The sequence below is a fragment of the Metopolophium dirhodum genome, chromosome 1 (genome assembly GCF_019925205.1).
Source record: "Metopolophium dirhodum isolate CAU chromosome 1, ASM1992520v1, whole genome shotgun sequence".
In the NCBI taxonomy this organism is placed as follows: domain Eukaryota; kingdom Metazoa; phylum Arthropoda; class Insecta; order Hemiptera; family Aphididae; genus Metopolophium; species Metopolophium dirhodum.
The window spans coordinates 34,020,785-34,044,238 of record NC_083560.1 but is presented as its reverse complement, the minus strand read 5'-3'; the positions used below and the strand labels follow the sequence as shown (position 1 = coordinate 34,044,238).

General features: G+C 27.1%; 1 protein-coding gene across 1 annotated transcript; it reads left to right on the top strand.

Moving 5' to 3' along the window:
• Nucleotides 1-17,414: 17,414 nt before the first annotated feature.
• On the top strand, nucleotides 17,415-23,196 carry LOC132935956 (uncharacterized). Its single transcript, XM_061002600.1, has 3 exons — nucleotides 17,415-17,647; nucleotides 22,391-22,656; nucleotides 22,724-23,196. Exons 2-3 carry the CDS (start codon nucleotides 22,409-22,411, stop codon nucleotides 22,920-22,922), a joined length of 447 nt encoding a protein of 148 aa, XP_060858583.1. The 5' UTR covers nucleotides 17,415-17,647; nucleotides 22,391-22,408; the 3' UTR covers nucleotides 22,923-23,196.
• Nucleotides 23,197-23,454: the final 258 nt, after the last annotated feature.

Genomic DNA, 23,454 nt, shown 5'->3' with positions numbered 1-23,454 from the left:
TTCGGTCAATGATATTTTTATAAATTATGTTTGCGTTATTTTTCGTTTAATGATAATCTATAAATTACGTTTGGCAGTATGTTTTGTTTAATAATATATAATATATTTTGTTTTGTGGTATTTAATTATTATTTTTGATTATCGCTTTCCGTTAATATTACATTTAAAAATTTCAATCGTTTTTTGTAAAATATAAAGTTATAATCATAACGTTATTATAACGTTTTCAAGCCCTGGTTTAAATACAACTATTATAATGAATTATTTTAAATTGGCACAAATTACAACGTTTATTGATACAAGATTGCGCATATCTCATAATGGCCTAATATACTTTTTTCCAGGGTTTTGTTGTGCAAATTACAACCATTAAAAAAGCCGCTCGATTTTGTTTTTTGTTTTTGATGCAAATTACACGGGACGCCCCTTAATAGTATTAAAGTAAATTAAATCTATTTTATAACTTCTATTGTATATTATCAATATATTATGTAGCCGCACGTAGGTTTCGCTGTTACTGATTCATACTCCATATATGTCCATTCATTCTACCATCGAGTCAAACGTCTAAAAGATTAAAAAGGGCCCCACGGTGAAGGCCAACCGGAAAATTCCCAGTTTTTCTGTAGGTCTATCCACCCGTGGATCTACAGTAGGCTTTTGCAAATGTCATCACGTGTATAAAATATAACAATTTACTATAAAAGTTTCAAATACCAACAAATAATATTTTTAATTACAAAAAAATAACTAAAATATTGTTATTCATTGTTTAAATATCTAATTTTACAAAATTTTAAATTAAAAGTCTGTACACAACACCGTTTATATTTTTCGGTACTCGTACGCGGTACTGATTTGATCCATGGTATCGATTAGCTCACTAGGTGCCTACTCGATTTGTCGACATCTTATATAGTTCCAAATAAATTATACTTATTGACCATTAGTCTTTACTTTTAAGTTATTTAGATGATACAAAATGTTATGAATATCAGAAATATCAGAACATATTTTAAGTAAATCGGGTACTAACTTAAAATCACGAAAATTATTCAAGTCATATTTCAATAGTATATAAATTGTTATTATCTTCTGTCGAACTACTGCTACCTATCAAGATTGATCTGGTTTTACAAAAGAAATCTTTGTTATTGTTAATAATACAATTTTGAATACAAATAGTTTATAATTTCTAAGGTTTTGTGGAAATTGGTAACACGGCGATTTGAATAGGCAATTAAGCTGCATTTCTGTAACGTATGAGGCAATCTAATCATCACGAAAAAACCATTCCACATTTTATTGGATCATATTGACATTACAGATGGACGAACCGATGTTTGATTATTCAAAACTTTCTATTCCGATATTGCAAATCCAATAGGTACATAAATTGAATTACCTATGTGATAGTTTTAAATGTTTGTTAATTATTATTCTTTACAATTTATTATTATTATATATTTTAATATTTTACTTTGTTTATTTGTATTAGTTATGACTACATTTTCCGCTGGAGTTTCCACATTCAACAGGGGTGTAATGCAATATTTTTTGAGATGATATCTATTATCTGCCATGAGAATATTATCCCTAAATTCCCCATTCTCAAAACAAGAGTATATTTTTGAATGTTGAAAAATTCGGGAATCATGGACTGACCCCTTCCACCGTGAAACTGTGTCAATAAATTTTAAATTTGAATCACAAATTGCCTGAAGATTTAATGAAAAAAACTGCTTCTTTCTGTTTCTATATACCTCTGCATTTGATCCACCTGTTATACAAACTTATTTTTCATAATTTTAGAAAGTCTAATTATTATTCATTCAAATGATACCAGGTGATTGGATCTTTACACGTGCACAATCCAATGGTAATGTACCAACAACTTTTATAAATTTCAACAATAGAATACATTTTTTTTAATACCTCTAGGTTAGTCGTACTAACCTAAATATAGACTACTATAACCTAACCTAGCCTAATCTAACCTACTTTGAAGAACTACTAGATCATTATAAAATATAAAGAACTTTTTTTTCAATTGAGCTATTGCTTGTAATACTTTCCATATATATTTTCCTGCAAAATCTCCTGCAGTGATGAACCAGTCGAAAAATTCTTGGTTTTCTTGTCCATCCAAGTCTACTTACAAATTAAAGTTTGCCCCAGTTGCCCCCCCCCCCCTAAATGACGCCACTGAGTTGGGCTAAAGAGAATACGTTTATGAGTATATTATCATAGATATGGCTAATATAATAATTAAAATTATTAATATTACTTTTTGATGTATCCGATAATGATCAGATTTAGCGAAAGATATTATATAGATTATAGAACATTCAAAATTGCATCTATAGAATATAATAATTATAATGTATATAATATAATATATATATATATATATATATATATCAGTGTTTAGAAGGGACTAGTTACAAAAGGAACGGATTCCTGAAACGAATTCCTTTTTATAAAAAAAACAACGAGGAAATGAACTAGTTCTTTTTTTCAAGGAAAAATAACAAAATTGTTCGTTCCTTTCTAGTTCCAATAATTTACACAGATAATTATGTAAATAATTGAAATAAAGATTTTTTTTAATGTGTATTGCTAATTAGTGATTGTTATCAAGTATCGACGTTAAGACAATCGACATACGTTGGCCAATAATTTAATTTTGAAGAAAATCTCAAAATAGAATTATAAAATGTGTACCTATACTTGTAGTCATATATTATAATTAAAAATTAAATAAGTATGCATATAAAAAAAAAACATAAATGATTAAACGATTCTCTTATTATGTTGTATTGAAAAAAGAACAATCGTAGATACTTAACATTTAGACCAAATGTTAATTTTATAATTTTCTATACTTGATTGATTTCATTTTCAATTTCACGTGTCTAAGGTCCTTTAAAATTAAAATTTTTTTGTTCGGCCAAAAAGCGCCAAAATGTAATACAAGTCTCCTGAAATATTGTTAAAATATCAGTTGAAAATATTAAAAATACATAGTCACAATTTTTTGTGTAAGCATTTAAAGTTCGAAATTTAATATTTAAAAATTATTTTGTAGTTGAAATTAAAAACAAGGTTTCACGTAAATAAATTATAAATACTTAGAATATATAAATTACGTTATTCATAATAATATCATCAAATATAGTTGCTTAGTAATATCATAGGTTGACTAACCTATACTATACTTATAACTATGTTATACATTGATATTATATCATTGAATTCAAATTTAACACAATCTATTAGAGTAACCCACTTGTAACCTACTATACAGCAGAGCGACACACACTGCCAACCTTTTTTTCCCCCCAGTGCTTAAGTAAACTACTGAGTACTTTTGACTTATGATTCCCTCAAAATACCAACTAGATTCACATTCCTACAAGAAAAAAAGGCTACCCCAAAAGGTGACAGATGCAAAAAAAACTCATCATTGTAAAATCAATACATACATTGCTCCGTTCCGAATTTACAAATTTTAAGAACCTAAAAATCCACTCTTTATGAAGTGCAATGGTTCATTAGTTGATAGTTGGTTCAGTACTAGATAGGTATTGACGACCAAATAACTGTTAGAAATGAAAAAAATTAATAATTATAGGTGCCTACCTCCAATAACCTGATCAAGAAATAATTAACCAGCAATATTGAATTGATTCATAGGTCCTGTAAGTAAAGATTTAAAATTTTAGGGAATCAAACGTCCTCTTAATCAATATACCTACTGAATAGAAAAACATCCTACTGCCATTGATTATAAATACTGTAGTATTTATAATCAATGCTACTGCTAATAACTCATTGGGGCCTAAATAGGTCCTATCTTAATATATTTATCTTATATCTTAAAGTATAAAGTGTGTTTTATACAGTTCTATCAATTCTATAAATAAATATTAAAAATATATATCACCAGTAGCTATAATTGGTCACCGCTTTTAATAAGTTACCTATTATTCTCGAATAAGTCGATAGTCTCATAGATTAAGTACAAAAATAAATTTCTTGAGAATACTGTATTTAATCTTACAACATGTTACTTAAACTAATTAAAATATTTTAATTATTAAAAAGTACATTTTGTAAATTATTTGTAGTTCTGTAGGTACCATTGACATCACAAATAGAGTAATTTTAAGAGACACTATTCAATAGCTGTAAAAATATTTAAATTAAAAGTCGTTCATGAAGTATGACGGCTATCAGCCAATTATTGTCAGCTACAACCACAGAATTCTACACTATTTGCTATGTGCATTAAAAATAGTCATGGTAGGTACATTACAAAAAGAGCCAATAATAACAACAAAGTATAGGATGTGCAACACAAAAAGTACGTTAACCAAAATATGAAACAACTCTATACTAATGTGGTATTATAATACAATATTACTTAACTCTTGCTATTTACTTAACTATTGTGCAACAAAATCATCATTTTAACATTTGTCGATTAATTCAAAACGAACAATACGAGAGGGACAATAATTATAACAAAAATGCAAATCAAAGCTACTCACAACTAATCTAAACCAAATTAATATTACATAGATGCTATCAATGTTCAAATTCCAAACATGATTTTAAATTATCCCGAGACAAGAATAAATTATTAATATAAATTAATATAAATACAATAATATAATATATATATTCATATTTCATACAATTATTATAAGAAGAATATGTTATCGCCTCAAAATAAATTACTCTGAAAATTATAGAAAACATCAGTTATAAAAATACTTAAAAAATTGTTTTCAGATATATATAATATATAATTGTGGTTCACTGTATTGTTAATTAGTTAAACAAACATTTTACAAGTAAAACACTTCTCATATAAATATTTTAACCTGTTAAAACTATATTTAATGGTAATTATTGACCTACTATTTATAGATCAAAAACAGTAGACATCAATACTGCATACAATTAAGAGGATCCCACACCCGTATTAGTTGTTTCCATTTAAAAGCAAATAAATACATAAAATAGAAAATGTATGTTCATTCTATGCATTGATTTTAGAATATACAAATAGACCGTGGTTAATGAATATTTGATTTTATAAAATCAATAGTGTAATTAACAAAATATTACAATATTTGAAAATGCTCATAACTTGTATTAAAAATGAAATATGGAAAAAAATATCGATAACTCACAGACATTGTTATTCCGTTTTAATTTGATAATGCAACCTCTATTTATTCAATCTAAGATTAAACTTACAAAACTGAATAAATACTATTGAAAATAAATCATTGTAAAATAGAGACGGGTTGAACACTAATTAAGTAATGTTAACACATTAATATACAATCTATTCAAAGAATAAAATTTGTTTTTATTTTTTCATAAATGTTAATGATAACAAACAAGACTAGAATGAGAATGTCTAGTATTTTTCATGTATATTTTATTATATACCTTGTAAAAAATAACAAGGTCAGTACAATAATTTATGGATAAAAATAATTATTTTATATACATAAACAGTTTTAATGCACTAACATAATAATTTCTATTATTTTATTGAAAAACTACAAACTACCAATTAATAAATACAAGTGTTATTTACTTTTGAGTTAAAACTGTTTAATTATATTTACTATTAAATTTGATATTAGAATCAGAATAAAAAATATACTAAGAAATTATTATAAAAATTATATGTTTCATTAAAAATTTCATTAATTTTACAGTGAATTCCGCTAAAGAGAAAGTCAGCTCACTATTCATTTTCCCTCTCTGACCCACCCCCAACATAGCAAATTTAGCAGAACCAACCCTGTGTCAATAATTCTAATATGAGTGTGAATTCACCTATTACCAAACTTTAAGTTAAGAACATTCTATTAAAAGGTCAATTTAACATTCATAACATAAGATTTGGTTTGGGTTTATCTTTTTTGATTCCAGTAAACGATTAATTCTATAAACCAGTGATCACATAAGCAGAACTCACTATAGTTATATTATTTTTGATATCATTGTTATTTTGACCCTTTTGACATTCATTTATGTATCATATTTTATACACCCTTAGTTCATATAATTCTTGGTCTCTAGTTCTACGTATTATCTTATACAAATTTTAAATTTACCCAAGTTCAACATTATAAACAACAAGTATCTGTTCTATTTTTAATTTGGTTTATGAAAAAAAACACTTAAAATTGTAACAAGTTAAATTTTAATAATATTCTATATCACATTTCATTGTTGATTGATTGTCCATTTATTGTCGATTAAAACCACTTTTCCGTCCTTCTCTAATTTAGCAAGATGATTTTTCACAATATACGATGCTACTTTCTTGTAATCATTGGGAATAACCTGAATAAAATAAAAATATTATATGAGCAAATTAAAAGTATGATTCATGTAATAGCAAAATTAAACATAACAATACAAATGTAAACTTGTCTTTACATTACCTTTACAATTTCTTCTTCAGACAATGATCCGGATGGACTTTTATTAATCAAGTTATACAATTCCATTTCTCTTTCTAATCTTTGTTTAATATAATTATTTACTCGAACAATTCGATCCTAAAAATGAAACATTATTATGTCATTAAATTTACATTTTTATAAAATAACTATTAAAATAAAAAATGCACTGAACAGGGTATATTTTTTAAGGCTGGGCAGCAAGTTAATGCAATTTCTTAAATCAGTTAATTAGTTTTTTTTTCAATTAACTTAACAAATATCATAAACTTAACTTGACTTAAATTATTTTGCATATTTAAACATATTTTGATCATTATATTTAGCCTATTTTTCATATTTAAGAATATCTTCTATTATTGTTAATTAATTAAAATTTTGTTAGTTTTTCGAGTTGTGATTTTTTAATGAAAAAAAATAATTGGATTTAAGAATGATAAAAATTAAAAATCATTCAATTATCTACTTGTTTTTATTAAAATTGGTAACGCTGATCATTTTGTTACTCTCAGTCCGTGATTGTACCATAGATTATAGTATTTTATACCTGATAACATGATGAGAATGTTTGGTAGTAATAAATTTGTTTTTACTTTTTATTTAAATAATTTATCTGTTATAAAAGAAAATAAATCATATTATCGGCATATTTAGAAAATATTTTAGGGTCTTTTTAGAACATATTATCATCATATTTTAAGCTTTTAAGAACCTAAACATCCGCCCTTTAATAATAACTAGGAAACGAAATTTTTACCACAAAAAATGAGGAACCTTGTTCAATAGTTTTTATTTTTCTATATCGGAACTTCAAAAAAAGTTATTAATTTGAAAAACGCAAATAATAATAGAATTTGAAAAAATAAGAACTTTTTTTGTATTAGTGATAAAAAAAAGTAAAAACGATATTCCACAGCCAAAGTTCTCCTATTTTACGTGTTGAAAATGTTGTTTCTTAGTTTTTGCTATGTTGTACGTTTGTAAGACGGAGACAACACATGCGGGTAAAACGTTCTCTTAAGAAAAAAAAATCCAAGACAAACTTGGATAACTATTCTCCATATTTATGTCCAATAAGATATATGTAAAAAGTACCAATTCGCATATCATACTTATTAAGTAAAGTTGGATTTGAAGGTAAATGTATTTTTTTTTTTTTGATAACTATAGAAAAATAATTTTTAAATGAAAATGTGTATCATTTAATTTTTAAAATAGATGAACAATATTATTGCTTATTTTGACTTTTTTCCATTACATTTTGCCTTATCTATTTTGCTTTTTTTCTCTTTTAATTTGTATGTGTTTAAATATCAACTGACCAGATAGTTCTCTATACAAGTCAATGAAACAAATCGATAAGAGCTTGTGAAGATGAAGCATTGTCAATGTTTAGTTTTATTGGGATTTATTATCGAAGATATCGATTAAGTATAAATTACGGCAAGTTAATCTATCATTTTTATAATACTTAATAACTAATTTTTTTCAACACAAACTAGTTAGGTAAATCAACTGATATCTATTACATTTTTTAGTAAATTTTGTAATATTGTTTTTAAATATAAATTAAATGCTTTTTTATATTGATTGTATTGAATTCAAATTCAAACTTTACTAATAAATAAATAATGGTAACGAAATAAAAGTTTGTGGTAACAGGCAAGTAGTAAATAGTGAAAATTAACATTGAATAATACTGACTAATTAACAGAGCTCAGAACTTCATCTCTATTGATTTGTTAAATGTTTAGTGATTGTTCATGCAACCATACATATTAAGCATATTAATGTATATTAATATTAATACTAATTATTAATACTAAATATACTAAAACAACAACAAATACATTTTCAATAATTTAAAAAAAGAACTACCACACTGTAACTTTGTCTATATTTTGAATTATATTTATTATAAACCGAATATTAGTTGTAAAAATTTGTTATGATCAACCAGTCTTATTTAACATTTTTTCAATACCGAATAAATTATATTTTATTTTTAAATAAATATAAATAAAGTTTTTTCATGTAACTCATGTCATGTTTATCTTAGCACATAAACATATTGTAAATAAAGTTTTACAAATTGTATATATTAAAAAATAAAATAAAAATAAATAAATATAATATCTTGATTTAATATTTGGTGTATTTGATACATTTAACTTTTTTAAATAAAACTGGGAATAATGCTTAAAGATCTACAAACAAAAAATATACACAAAAAATTATTATTGAAAAATAAAATTTGTTTTAAATAATTATGCTTTTTCCAAGTATTTATATATAAATACATATATTGTAAAAAAAAAAAATATTCAGTATAATATGAATATTTTTTTAGTACATACATGTACACTATACACTTAAATACTGCTATTTAGTGCTTGAAACTTAAAGGCCCTGGTAAATGGCAATAAATATGATTACACTTGTCATAAGTGAAATTAAAGTTAAATTATTTAAAAGATTAAACTGGTAAGTTAAGTTAATGCTTTAAAATTAGCTTTACTTTTCAGTTATTAACTCGTTTATGTGCAGCCTCAAATTATTTTTTAATGAAATAAAATATATTACACAGTACAAACAAAAGTTCAATCTAATAATCAGGGCTTTTAACTTATTCTACAAAAGTATCTTAAATATGCAATTATTTTTTTTATAAAAATGTATTTTTATGGAATAGATTTTTAAAAATTAAAAATATTATCAATAAGTGTATATTCGTGAATACCTATGTATTATAATTTCTATTAAAATGCATGATCATGCTTTTTATGATTATAAAATATTTTTAATTTAACTTTTAATATACAAAGTTAAAAATAATTATTAAATCTATAGTATGATTTAAAGATTAGATAACTACAAGATGCATAAAGAATCATGTTTTAAAAAAGAAAATTATTTCTTTTACGTTTGAAAATATTATATTTTTTTTTTTTGTTGACATTCTGTAATATAATTTAAAAGTATGTATTAATTTATACTCATATTAAAAATATATTATTTTTTTCGATAAAATATACCAGGGGAGAACAAAGTAATAAGAAAAAATGAGTTGGTAAGAAATATTAAATTTTAAATTTATTTAACTTAAATGATATCTATTGTGTATATATTTTTTTATGAAATATTTTATTATAATCAATCATACTCATCTGTAATTAATTTTAATAGTACAATTTTTTTTATTTTTTGCAAAAAATTCTTTTACTGCCCCAAATAATTGTCATATTACCCCCAGTGGGGTAATTAGAAATAAATATTTGTTTTTTTCTACATAAAGCCTTATGAAGTTTTCAAGGATAAGAACAGAACGTTTATAATAAGTTTAATATGTACCTATAGTTTCATTTTTTTTTTTATCTAATGTATTGTATTTTTAATATACTGGAGAATTTTAAAAACTACAATTGATTAATATAGTTCATAAAAGTGCATTTCAACTATAGTTAGGTATACTAGTAATAAGCAACTGAAGTTGTTACTTTATATTATTAAGTAGCTAACAAACAACTTTTAGATTTATGATCAATTTTAATTAAAAATACCTTCATATACCAAGGTTTATATAATTTGACTATTTAATATCACTTTTGTATTTCTTTAGTTGATATATAAATTGAGGAATTCATATTGCCTTATATATATATTATATAAAAATAAAAATGAATTTTCAGATGAATTTTGATACCAAACGTTTTCAATAATTAATTTCATTGCAAACTATTCTGGGATACAGTTCAATACTCCTACTACCTATTTGTGCCTAAAATATTACATATTGATAAGCAACGTGATTTGCTTGGAATTAATTCTCCTAATACCCTAATTTCCTACTACCCCGCTCTCCACCATACATAGTTTAAGAAAAGTTACTTTTATAAAATAGTCATCTTTTAGCACAGTCCTTTATTAGTAGGTATGTAGTATAAAAAAATGTACAAAATAATGATCTATCTTAGTTATAATAGTAGCTATTTAATATAAAAACAAAAAATACTAATAATAATGAATAAAATACATATTTACTGCTTTAGATATATAAGATTTTTCAAAAATATTTAAATATTATAAGATTCGTTTCCAATAATAATATATAACATAATTTTAGAAGCTCAAATACTGTAATTAATAACTCTAAGAAATTAATTCAAATCATATCAAGATTGTTTTCCATTTGCTACCATATTAATTTAACCCTATTTATTGTAATATATTTTATTTTTTATAAAATTTTGACTGCAATTTAATTGGTTTAAATACCATAATGGTTTCTTTTTAAATACCTACAGAGTATAACTTAATAGATTAGGATGAGTAGTTAAAAGTCAGTTATATTATGCTAATCTTCTGATAAAATATGAGTTGTCAAAATACGATATAAGTACTTAATGTATATTATACTATTTTTTATTGACAAAATGTTAATAATACGCAGAAATAATCATACCACAATACAATACCTACTCAAATGTTTCATGGTTATTTAGCTTAAAATATTTTACTATAACATTACATTTCTAAAAGTTGACAAACTATAACTTGTTACGGATTCATTAAAATGCAATTTATTCTACTGTAATCAAATCACATACATAAATACATATTTAATATCTTACCATTTTTATAAGTGATCCAACACATTTTTTTTACCCTGCCAATATGATCCGAGTGCCAATGTGATATTATATGATCAAGTTGAAAATTATACTTTATCATCATTTACTGAAGATTTTTTATATATTCTGGAAAATTCGGCTCTCCAGCATCAATTAAAATACGTCTGTAACAAAATGTTGGATTAGCAAATCAGGTAAATATATAATTTTAAATTAAAACAATTATAATTTTACATACAAGGATAATATAATTAAACTAAGTTAAACTATTTGTTTTTAGTAGGTATATATAGTAATATTAGATTATTACCATAGCACAACCTGGATTTAGCTGATTACGCCTCTGGAATATTATACCTACCTATTTATAATTAGAAGTTTATGTTACAAAAGTTTGTAAGCAGAATGTACCTCAAATATATATGTTTTAGATAAGAATGTAAACCTTAATACATTTTAAATTATGAGTCTCGAATATGGTTTATGAAATTTTTGCTGTCATTTGCATAACGAAAATGTGTGTACAAAATCTGTCCTGTAAATGATGATAATAACATAAATATGCATTGTAATTTTTGGTATATAATGTCCCAACTAATGCAGTGTTATTGTACAAAATATTTCACATTTTTACGCCAACAATATTGATAATTCAAATTGGCTACAAACATTAAACAATGTACCCGAGCAATCTAAATTTGAGCTAGTTGTCCTCATACATAACTTCTTAATTGTGTAAATAATTATAAATGGAATACAGATTATTTGGATACTATGGACAGGGACAGATATACTCACAATCAAATTAAGCGCTTTGCTTAAGACCCTAAAAAAAAATGCAGACAGCTGGTATTAAAAAATATATATAATATAATAGTTTGCTTAACAAAGAAACAGAGAATTATCTAGTTTTCCAGATAATTTTTAGTAAAGAATTTAAACGATTATTGAATTTTTCATCAACACTGTAATTGTTAATTTTTAGTACTTAACGGAAATAACCGAGTTTTCCAAATGTCAAAAGATTATTACTGTTTAAAGGTATCTTTCTCTTTTGCTTAGGTACTAACTGAACTATGGAGTGAAATATATATTCTGCTCAAGACGCTTCCAACGGCGGGCAGACGGGGCAACGACATCCTGGAACGGGATCGGCGTTTGGTCAAGCAGAGTCTACTGACGAACGACCGACAACGCGGACAACCGCCATCCGCCAGACGATCGTGGAGCGATGAACATTGACCTCGCCGAGTGCCGATTACGAGGGCTACAATAACATCGAGAACACCCGTTATCGCCGTCACAACAATAAAATCATAACAGTAATCGAATTAAATTCGGCACAACAATCAATCATAATCCAAAACATTTTACCTGGTGCAGCTGCAGCTGTCGGCGTAATGCGAGTCGACGACTTACGACTGGCGACCGTCGGCCGACACGGTTGGACGGCGGCAGCGATCGTAGTCGCAGCCATGGCTTAAATATACGATCGGTGAGAAATGAGTATACCTATGACTTTAGGGCGTAATAATTATTATAACGGCGCAGTACTCATTAATTACTATATAGCTACAATTACCTTCGTATTTTTTAACTAAGTTATTATAAATTATTATTATGATTTGAGAATTTGAAGGTGAAAAGACGTGAAATCATTAAACTGAGATAACGTTATCTCGAATCGTGGTGATAACAATAATAATTATATTAAAACAAATTACGCTGTCGACGCCTATCGTACTTGTTACGTCCCAACCGACGTCGATATATACATCAACGCAGAAATAAATACTTGATGTACTAGGTTGTGAACAGTGTTTATTTAACGAAGTACAAAATTACAAAATCATAATCTATGGTGGAGAAGAGAGTGGTGTTACGACTCTAATATAGAATTTAAGACTGTGAGTGGTGTTACGACCCGACCTGACCTGTCCCTAACCGTCTAATCGTTTGTTCAACCCATACTGTATAACCGTCTGACGAGCTCTTGTCATGGTCTACTATATATATGATCGAGTCCTTTGGAGTGGGTGGTCGTAGTAGTGGCCAAATTCGGTCATGAGACAGAGTTCAAATATCGTACTTGGTGTTCTGGTCGACTAGTATCCTCTCCCGTACTTCCCCGAGGAGAGACGTCTGACGACATTTTTATAGCTTTTTTGTTTTCTACTACGCTTTTACAATGGCCTTAGCATGTTATAATATAGTAATTGCCTTATAAATTATATAGTCATTACTACTGGAATCGTGTGCTATGTGGTACATATATAATACTTAATAGGTACGTAACATACTGATGGTTAGGCGGGTTCCTCCCTACGTCGAGTCGGGAGATTGTATTTATTTTCCCGACATTTCGCATACAATTTGTCTTAAGTGAAGTGTACTTAAATGTATTTGATGATATTAGTATAAATTGTACTTACCAACGTAAACAGTTAGCTATAAAAGCGTGTAAAGTTTCAATACCAAAATTAATTTATTATAAAAGGTAAAATAACCAATATAAAATTATATCTAAACATTCCGAAAGTGCGAGTTGAAGATTATGCCATTAGCTTGTTTTTATATTATTTTAGTAACGCTATAAACTATAGATTTTTGCATTTTAGATTCTGATTTTACACAAATGTAAAAATAGGACTTTAATTTCTAAAACTTTGTATACCGCTATAGAAACAAATAAAAAATAATAACATTATAATATCAATTCAACTTACAGGCTATAATAAATAATAATATGAAATATCCAAACTGACAAACCGTCTCCGCTCAGAATCGTTTTTCTTATATTATGATATTATATAGCATTGAATTCACGTTTATACAATCCATTATACATTGAACCACTTGTAACCTACTGTACAGCAGACCGACACCCACTTACCCACTTTCAAAATGTTATTTTGTTCTAGTAAAATAATATAGGTACAGGGTGATTTTTTTAAACATGTTCGCCTTCATTTTACCCCTGATAATTACATTTAGTAAAATTCTGGCTTTTTAAAATTTAAAAGTATTCCTAAACACCATATTTTCAAATCCATAGTATTTTTTTTACTACCTACTTGAGGAGCGTCCTGTGGCGTTACAAATATTTATTATTCAAATGAGAACCCCCCCTTTTTACTGTAAATTATTTAGAGGGTAATTTTCTTGACAATTTTGATAAATCTAAATCAAAATTCTAATAAGTAGTTTCTGAGTTCCTTATTAAAATGTCTGTACTTCAAGGATGATAAATCCTCAAATTTGGTTTTATAAGTTATACGTAATATTATATTATATAGGTAGTGTTAATTATATTTAGATCATTACAAATTATTTACATCGATAGATACAGTGGCGGTTATCCTATACTCAAGGTGTATCCGTCGATACACCTTATAGTTGGATGGGTGGTCATGGACCACGGTGTGTATAGTGGGTGATGATTAATGACACTAAATGAATAAAAACAACATAATATTTAATAATCCAACCGGTGGTTAAATACGAATACAAATTCTAGATAGTAAATTATAAATAGTTAATATATTGGAATATTGAATGTAGAAATTGTTGCATTTTCAATGTTTCAAATAAACAGTACAATAAAATTAGCTCAGAACATTATATTATGAATTATAAATATTATATATTAATATAAGTAATCATTAATTAATGTTTATACCTATCTAGTGGAGCTTAGATAATTTTTATATTTTATTCGTTTCATTTATTCTGTAGCTATACAATAGGCCGTTTTACAATATAGCTGAGTATTGACTGAAAAAAAAAATAATCACTAAAATAAAAAAATACAAAGTTATGTCTGATTGACCATTTTTACATGCAAATAAAGTATAAAATAGGTAGTAAATTGAATAAAAAAATCTTAATTCATTTTAGATTCTGAGTGAAACGATGAATGTATTGATTTTACAATGATATGTGTTTTTTTTTAATTTTTAATTTTAATTTTAATTTTTGTGTCCTTTTACACGATAAGTAGTCGAAATAATGATTGGATTTTTAACTTCAGTATATTGTTCAATGGGAAAGTGAATATCATTGGTGCATTGAAGAGGTCAAAATTTAAAATTTCCAATAGTTTTCAAAAGCGCCGAGAAAAACAACATAAAATTTAAGGAAAAACGGGAATTTTTACGCAAAATCGGTTTTCCACAAAATCGATTTTGGTTTTTGGTGTAACTCTATATCAAATGAACGTATGCACATGACATTTTCACTGATCATTTATATTAGCATTTTCTAGACACGATAAAATTTACAAAATATTTTGATTTGTTTTGAACTATTTAAGGACATTTTCAGTTTCCAATTTTGTTAGTCTTTTTTCCTAAGGATGTCTCTTACGTCCCAACCGACGTCGATATATTCATAAACGCAGAAATGAAATACGTGATGTACTAGGTATGATGAATGTTTATTAACGTACCTAGTATAAAATTACAATGTTATAATATATGGTGTAAAAGAGTGGTGTTACGACTCTTTAAGATACAATTTAAACTGTGAGTGGTGTTACGACCTGACTCTGAATGTATCTAACCGTCTGAAGAGCTCTTGGCCTGGGCTTCTATATATATCATTGTGTCCTTTCGAGTGGGTGGTAGTAGACTTGTAGTAGTGGCTAAGCTCGGTCATGAGACAGAGTTCGGGTCTCGTATTTGGTATGCTGGTCGACTCGTATCCTGCGTATGGGTGTTGGCTTTCCAGGAAAGATACGTGTGACGACACCTTCATTAGTTTAATTGTTTTCTCTACGCTTTTGCAACGACCTCCGCATGTTATACTATACAAATTGACTTATTAGTTATTAGTTATAATGTCAAATATTATTAGAGAGGTGCGGCGGCGCGCTGCACATAGTTAATATATGACTACTAAATACGTGGGTACGTAACATGTCAATAAAACTTTATTTGTTGGGTAAAAAAGTTTGAAAATTTAATACAAGGCTCCTACTATATTGTTACAATGAAATTTGAAAAATATTATCAATCCTTAGTCACAGTTTTTTTATAAGCATTTAAAGTTAGTCGGTAGTCACAAAATGACCCATGTATATTATCAGATTGATTTGTGTTTTTCTGAAATGTTCCCGTAACGTATTGGAAAACATTACATAGTTTTTATAAAGCAATATGTTTTTATAAAATCATTAATGTGGGTTTGTAAAGAACGTTTCATTGTAAAGATTACACTGGAACATTAAATGTTCATAACTCATGTTTTTGTGGAACATTACAGAAACGTTTCGGTAACGTTTATATTCTTAATAATATGTTAACATTGGTACTTAAATGTATATTTCTGGAGTGTTTGTAACAGTTTCTTGTATCAAATGTATGTTTTTGTAAAATTCGTGTAGTGAAATTTATATGGTTATCGAGAAATTTATATGTGCATGCGCGTACGAGACAGGACACCGGCATTTAATTTCACTCATACTAATAATCATTTACAACTAACACATAGAGCCCGGGCGGCTATGACATGATTAGGAATTGCCGAAATGTTGCTCCTGTAATTTATGAATTTACCTAATTCTGCACAAACTCATTCATATACAATAAACGAAATTTCTAAGAATTATTGTTGTAAAAATTATACTATTTTTAGTCAATAGTTAATACATATTACAGCAATAGCCATTTAGGTATATATTATATTATAATATATACGTGTATCGTATGTGTAAAAATTAAAGATATACCATACCATACTGCGGCATACGGGCATATTGTAATAATAATAATTAATAAATACTAATAACAAATAAGTAAAATTATATGATATTATTATATTGATATAATTACAAATCACAAATGTACATATTTTCTCATTATAAAATATTTTCGCCATAAATAAGTTATTTATTCATTTATAAATCAAAAGATTATATTTATTTCGGAATTTTCAATGTCGTATGTTTTTGATACCTACTACATAATTCTGTCAATTCAGTACCTAATAATTTAATTCTATGTATAGAAAAGCTATTGGCTATTTCCTGTGTTCAATAATATTTATGATTTTTATTATTTTAAACCATATTACTGTTGCGTATTTATATAGATATTAAATAATAATAATAATAATAGCTCTACGGCTATTACTTAGCTCCACGGCCCGTCGTACGCGGCGGCAACCGGCACAGAGTACAGCTGCCGCGGCGACCGGTATACGCAATTGTCGACAACCACCACAGCGACACCGTCGCTCTCCCACCATGCCGCGTTGGCACCTGGCGGGACGGGAAGGCAACTCGCGCAAACCGAGCACGGCGGTCGGCGTCCCTTCTCTAGTTATCCAGCCGTCCGACCGGTCACCCCGCCAAAATATTGTATAACGTCTTTTGTGTTTGCCATTGACTATTCTCCTCGAGTAAACGTCCATTACGGACCTAAACCGTTTACCATCGAGTTTGTGTTGAGTTCATTTTCGTGAGCGTCACCTTCTCCCGCGACCGCCGCACAGCACCAGCCACGCTGTACTACCCGTGTCAAGGTAAGAACTACACGGTCATCTACTATAATATAACCGCCATAAGAACTGGAATTCATTTTGTCGAGTCCAATTCGATATTTTAATATTTCTGGACATTTTCTGCGAGTCACGAACTGTGTTGCAAGTTATACCTACTTAAAATAATAAAAATAATAACGCCGTGACGCCCATGGTATTGAATTCTCATTTCTCGACTCTTAGACAGTAGTCGTATGCCTATTTCATACTGGTTTACTGAAATCGATTACGATTTCAAATTTATTTAATGGTTAACGTTGATCTTATCGCCCATGTCATTTTAGATAGTCGTTGTTCATAAATTTTCTCTGTTACAGTCAACTGTCATCAGCATAGGCGTAGCATGATGATTTTTTTTTTGGGGGGGGGGGGGGTATAGCTTTTTTTTTGTGGTATCAACGACGCCGCCGCAACTGCTTGCGAATTACTTTGTATAAGGACTTTAGTGGTCCAGGTACAGAACATATTATATTCTACACATATAACTATAGAAAAATATAAAGGAACAAAATATAAAAAAGACTAAAGAAGCACATTATTAAGTAAAATATAAATAAATAATATACCATACATCATATTATTATCAAATACATATTTTGTATTTTAATTAAATATTTAAAAAAAAAAACATTTTAAATAGGAAATTATTACTATAATTATAAGGTTATAGTTATATTATTATTATATTATTATATTTTTATAATTACTATATTATAAGGTTTAAACGTCAGCTTTTTTGCGCAAATATATTAAGAACCTCTTCAGATGTAATATTATTAGATAAGTCCCTTTCAATATGAAGTAACGATATATTTGAAAATCTATCGTTAGACATTGAATTTCGTAGCCATGTTTTAATTTGTGTCGCATTACCGAAAACGATATTTTCCAAGAAGCAGAACTTACTGGAATTGTAAGTGCTACTTGCAAAAGCTTATACAAATTTGGAAAAAATTTTTTGTTGATTTCTGATACAATAGCATCTATGTCAAAATCATCTTTATTAATACAATTCTTCATAATTAGCATTTCAGCTTTAAGTTGGTCTTTATCAATGCATAAAGCATTCTAAAAACAAAAACCTTATATTAACATTAATATAATAATATATTTTCATGTATTTTACTAACCTCGTAATGTTCAATAAAATGTAAACTTTCATCATATTTTCACTTCATAAAGTTATCAATACTTTGTCCAATTTTCAAGCTTTCTGTTGAAAATCTGCTTCTCAAACCTGATAAAACACAGTCAAGTATCCTAAAATAACCATTAATTTTCCAGTATTCAAACTGGGTATCTTCATCATTCATTCCTTTATTGAGATTGAGTTCATCTACATTAACATAAGAACATTCAGCACCAGTAGTATTACTAACATAATAGTTTCGTAAATGTGTTGTTTCTTTTCTTTTACGTTTGGAACCTGTGAAGTATTAAATTAAATATATAAAGATATATTATAACATAAAATACTTCAACATAAATTCTCTATTACGGTTAAAAACTATCTTTTCGTTCTAAAATAAAATATGATTTATAAATATTTTTAAATAACCTTTAGCTGGAATTTCTAATGAAATGTTGAACTCTTTAGCTAATGCTATAATTCCTGGCCACACATTTTTAAATTTTTCTGAGGAACGGTCATTTTCAAATGTTTTTATAATACTATTGATTAAATTTACTGATTTTCCCAAAGTTGCTTTTTTCTCTTGCATTAGGTTACTAAGAATATTGATTTTTGTTAAAATATCTTCAAGTATAATTAAAAATACTATAAAATGTCCTTTTTTTATCATAGCTTCAATTCCTTTTTAATTAAAAATAAAATATAATGTTAATAACATTTTATAATTAATTCATACAAAATTACAATGAAATATCAAACAGATCATATTGCTTGTGCTACATCTAGATTACTGTTAGCATCAATTTCTTCTCTTAAAACCTGAAGTATCACTTCAAAATTATCTTTAACAGCTTTACAGTTGTTATACCTGCAAACCCAGCGAGTATCAGAAATTTGAGTAATAGAAGATGCTTTAATGTCCATTTTTAATTGCATATCTTTTAGTTTTTTATTTGTAGATGGTCGTGAGAAATATACGTATAATATTTCTAGACTGTTAAAAACATTTTTTGCATACTAAAAACAAAACAAAGAATTTTACAGGAAATAATTAATTTATATTTTATATATTTCAACAAAATTACCTCAACATTCTTGCATATGTCTACTACAACTAAATTTATTCTATGGGCCATGCAATGCGTATAAATACCGCATGGGTATCGTTCAAGAAGTTTACTCTGGACACCATTTCTTTTAGCACTCTTTACACTCGCTCCATCGTAGGACTGTGCAAATATTGGTATATTTTCCAAATTTGATTGCTCAAGAAATTGAAAAATAGTATTAACAAGTGTCTGTGCATCTTGTTTTTCAGACACATCCATAAAACCAAGGAACCTTTCATAGACTTCTAAATCTTTTACATAACGTACACATATAGACATATATTCTACTTTATGACACCTGTTAAAATGGTAATAGTATAATACATGATTTAATAATATATGAACAAGTAGTGTCATGTACCTGGCATCGTCAACCATAATAGCAAAAAAACCAACTGATTTTATTTGAGAAATAATATTAGTTTTTAAAACATCACTGCAAACATTTATCAACTCATTTTGAATGTCAGGACTTGTAAAATTAAACTTACTATCTTGTTTAATTTTAAATTGTATATCATGCTTAGCCATTAACTGGCAGGCTTCTTTAAAATTACCTAATATTGAATAAAACAAATTATTAAATAAAACTTTTATAATAGCGCTAATAACAAAATAATAACAAGCAGACGGTCAAATATAAAATACTACAATCCACACTTAGGTTTAATAGCTTATTACCTTGGTTTAAAGAATCTTTTGTTTCATTGTGGCCTCTAAATGAAATCACTTGACGAGTCAAGTATAAAACAATATCAATAATTTGTTTAAGATAGTTTCGGTTTTCTATAATTTCTTTTTTATTTTGTGCTGAAACTTGTGTTAGTACCAATAGATTTCACACTTAAATATCCAGACCAACTTGCCATGCATTTTAAATGACATTTTGATTTTTCATGACTCATTAACTTGGAATCCTTACCACTTAACTAAACATGAGAAATAAAAATGTATGAAATAAAAATTAATATTGTGTTACTTAAGTTAAATACAATATTACTTTTTTCCAATTTCTGAATCCTGTTTTTGTAAAAGTATCATCAGCTATATAAATATTATTTGTATTGAAAATTCGGCAACAAAAACAAAACACAGCATCAATTTTAATGCTATACTCTAACCATGAATACTGATTAAAATAGTCGTCTGAAAATGACCGATTTTGCTTTCCAAAAAGAGTTTTTGGATAGTTCTGAAAAATAGTAATTGTAAAAAAAAAATAAATGTGAAAACTGAGTAGTTTTATTAATTAAGTACCTATAGTACCTTATAGTTATTACATTTATGTAATTAAATTTAGTATTAATTTACCAATTAATTTTTTAAACGTAATACTAAATTATAGATACTATAATATGTTCTATGAATAATTTTTATATTTTTCAGACAATTAAATAAACATTTTAGATAACCCAATTAAAAAGTATAATATCTTTAATATCTTGTATTATCGTATCTATGATTAATAAAAACTATAATATAATATTTACTTTTAAAATCGGTTGTTTTGGTCCAGAGTCTAAAATTCCAAGATCTAATTTTAAAGTTTTTACATCACCTGAGTCTATACAAGTGGATACAATTAGTTTTTCTCAACTGGATTCTTTCTCTGGATTTTTAACGAGTGGATTATTAATCGTGGTCTTTACTTTATTAAATATACTAAACATCGTTTAATCGTTGAAAATTGAGGGTATTTAAAAAAAAAAATTTGATTTTTAAATGCACTTTAACAAAAACGAGAACACGGTGAAAACTTATTTTGCCATAAAATAATCTGCATATTTAGTGTAGATTGTAGACTGTAGTTAATAGTTATACCATTATACTGGATAGTGTTTACAAGTTTGGCGGATTTACCATTAACGAATACTCTCGTATCGTCAACGACGTCAACGCTGTGTTATTGCCGTCTATTTTTAACCTAAACAGTAAACATGATAATTGATAAGTATTTATCCAGAAACACCGATGGACAGCGATAGCGTCATTATAGTCTTCTGATGATTATGATTTATTAATTTATAATATAGAAGATAGAACTAGGTATATAACAAAATATTATTATTGTTATTGATGTCGAATGCCTATATGAAATTGTAATGTATAAATAAAAGAATAATTTAAAATTTGAATTATCAAATATAATATTCTTCGGATATCAAAATAAATAATAGAAAATGTTTTCAGTTCCCACATATGGATGTATAAGACAGTAAACTATTACACAAGAATTTCTTGGGGGGCTTTGTAGAATTCTGGGGGGGCTATAGCCCCCTTAGCCACCACCATTCTACGCAAAACTTATACTTGATTAACATGCCCATTAGCTTGAGTTGTAGCTTATCGACACCTACTATATAGCAGAGCTATTACCTAGTTTATAATATTGTTTTATTTGTTTAGATACTATTCCATAAAAATATTGATTTTAAGCTATTATTTTATTCCAAATACTTTTAAAGTTTTAACTTTTGTCAACAGAATTCCTGTACTATAAAGATGGCAAAAAATCCATTTATGACCTGTAAGTCACGTAAACGAAGAAAGAACAGAGTCCCACCCACTGCACCAGTAGAAAAGCTCTTTTGTCCCCGGACAATGGTGAGGTACGACGGATCCCACAGTGATTATCCTACTAAGTGGATTTGTAAAATGTGCCTTAAGGTACTTTTGAGTGAAGCAGCTGTTAACAATCATTTGACCAATTGCCTTGGACAAACTAGACAATCTAACCCAGCTCCACCTAAGTAATTGTTCAGCTAGTCTTATTTTTTCTATTAATTATAATAGTTAACTTATTTTTATTTTGTTCAGTAACGAAAGTACTCCTTACATATGCAAGTATTGCGAAAAGGTATTTTCAAGGGGTGTTACGCTAAAGAGGCATTTGGAAGACCATGAACAATCATCAAGCCGTCTTGACTCAGAACTATCTGACAACGAATTTGAATACAAAGTGAAGAATATAAAAACAGAAAAAACATATGATGTTAACCACCAATCTGAGAATTAAAATCCATGCAATAAAATTGATTTGATTTAATTTAATTGTATTCGTATTATTTTTGATTTTGTAATAGATATTATTATTATTTGACAATTCTAACACTAAGTTAGAGTACTTGTCAGGGATATTAATACAGCAGTCCCTAAAGTATCCAATTTTCTGTACTCGTAAATAACCTTAAATCGGTAAAAACTAAATAAAAAACCAATGCTGTAAAAATTAGCACTAATTCAATAACACATAATATAAATTAAATACCTATAAATATATTGTTTCATTACTGTGAATAAAATAAAATTATTATTAATTAATTTATATAATAATTTACTCAACACTTATAGCTACATTTTTCACAATATTTTTACTAAAATTAGTTGAAGTTATCAAAAAAAAATATATAAATATAAATATACCATGTACTTTAATGTTGTAAATATATTATACCAGTGATATTTTTTCATTTATACAAGTCATTTTTAGTATACAAAATGCATATAAATAAATAAATAAAAATAAAAAAATACATTTAAATTATGTA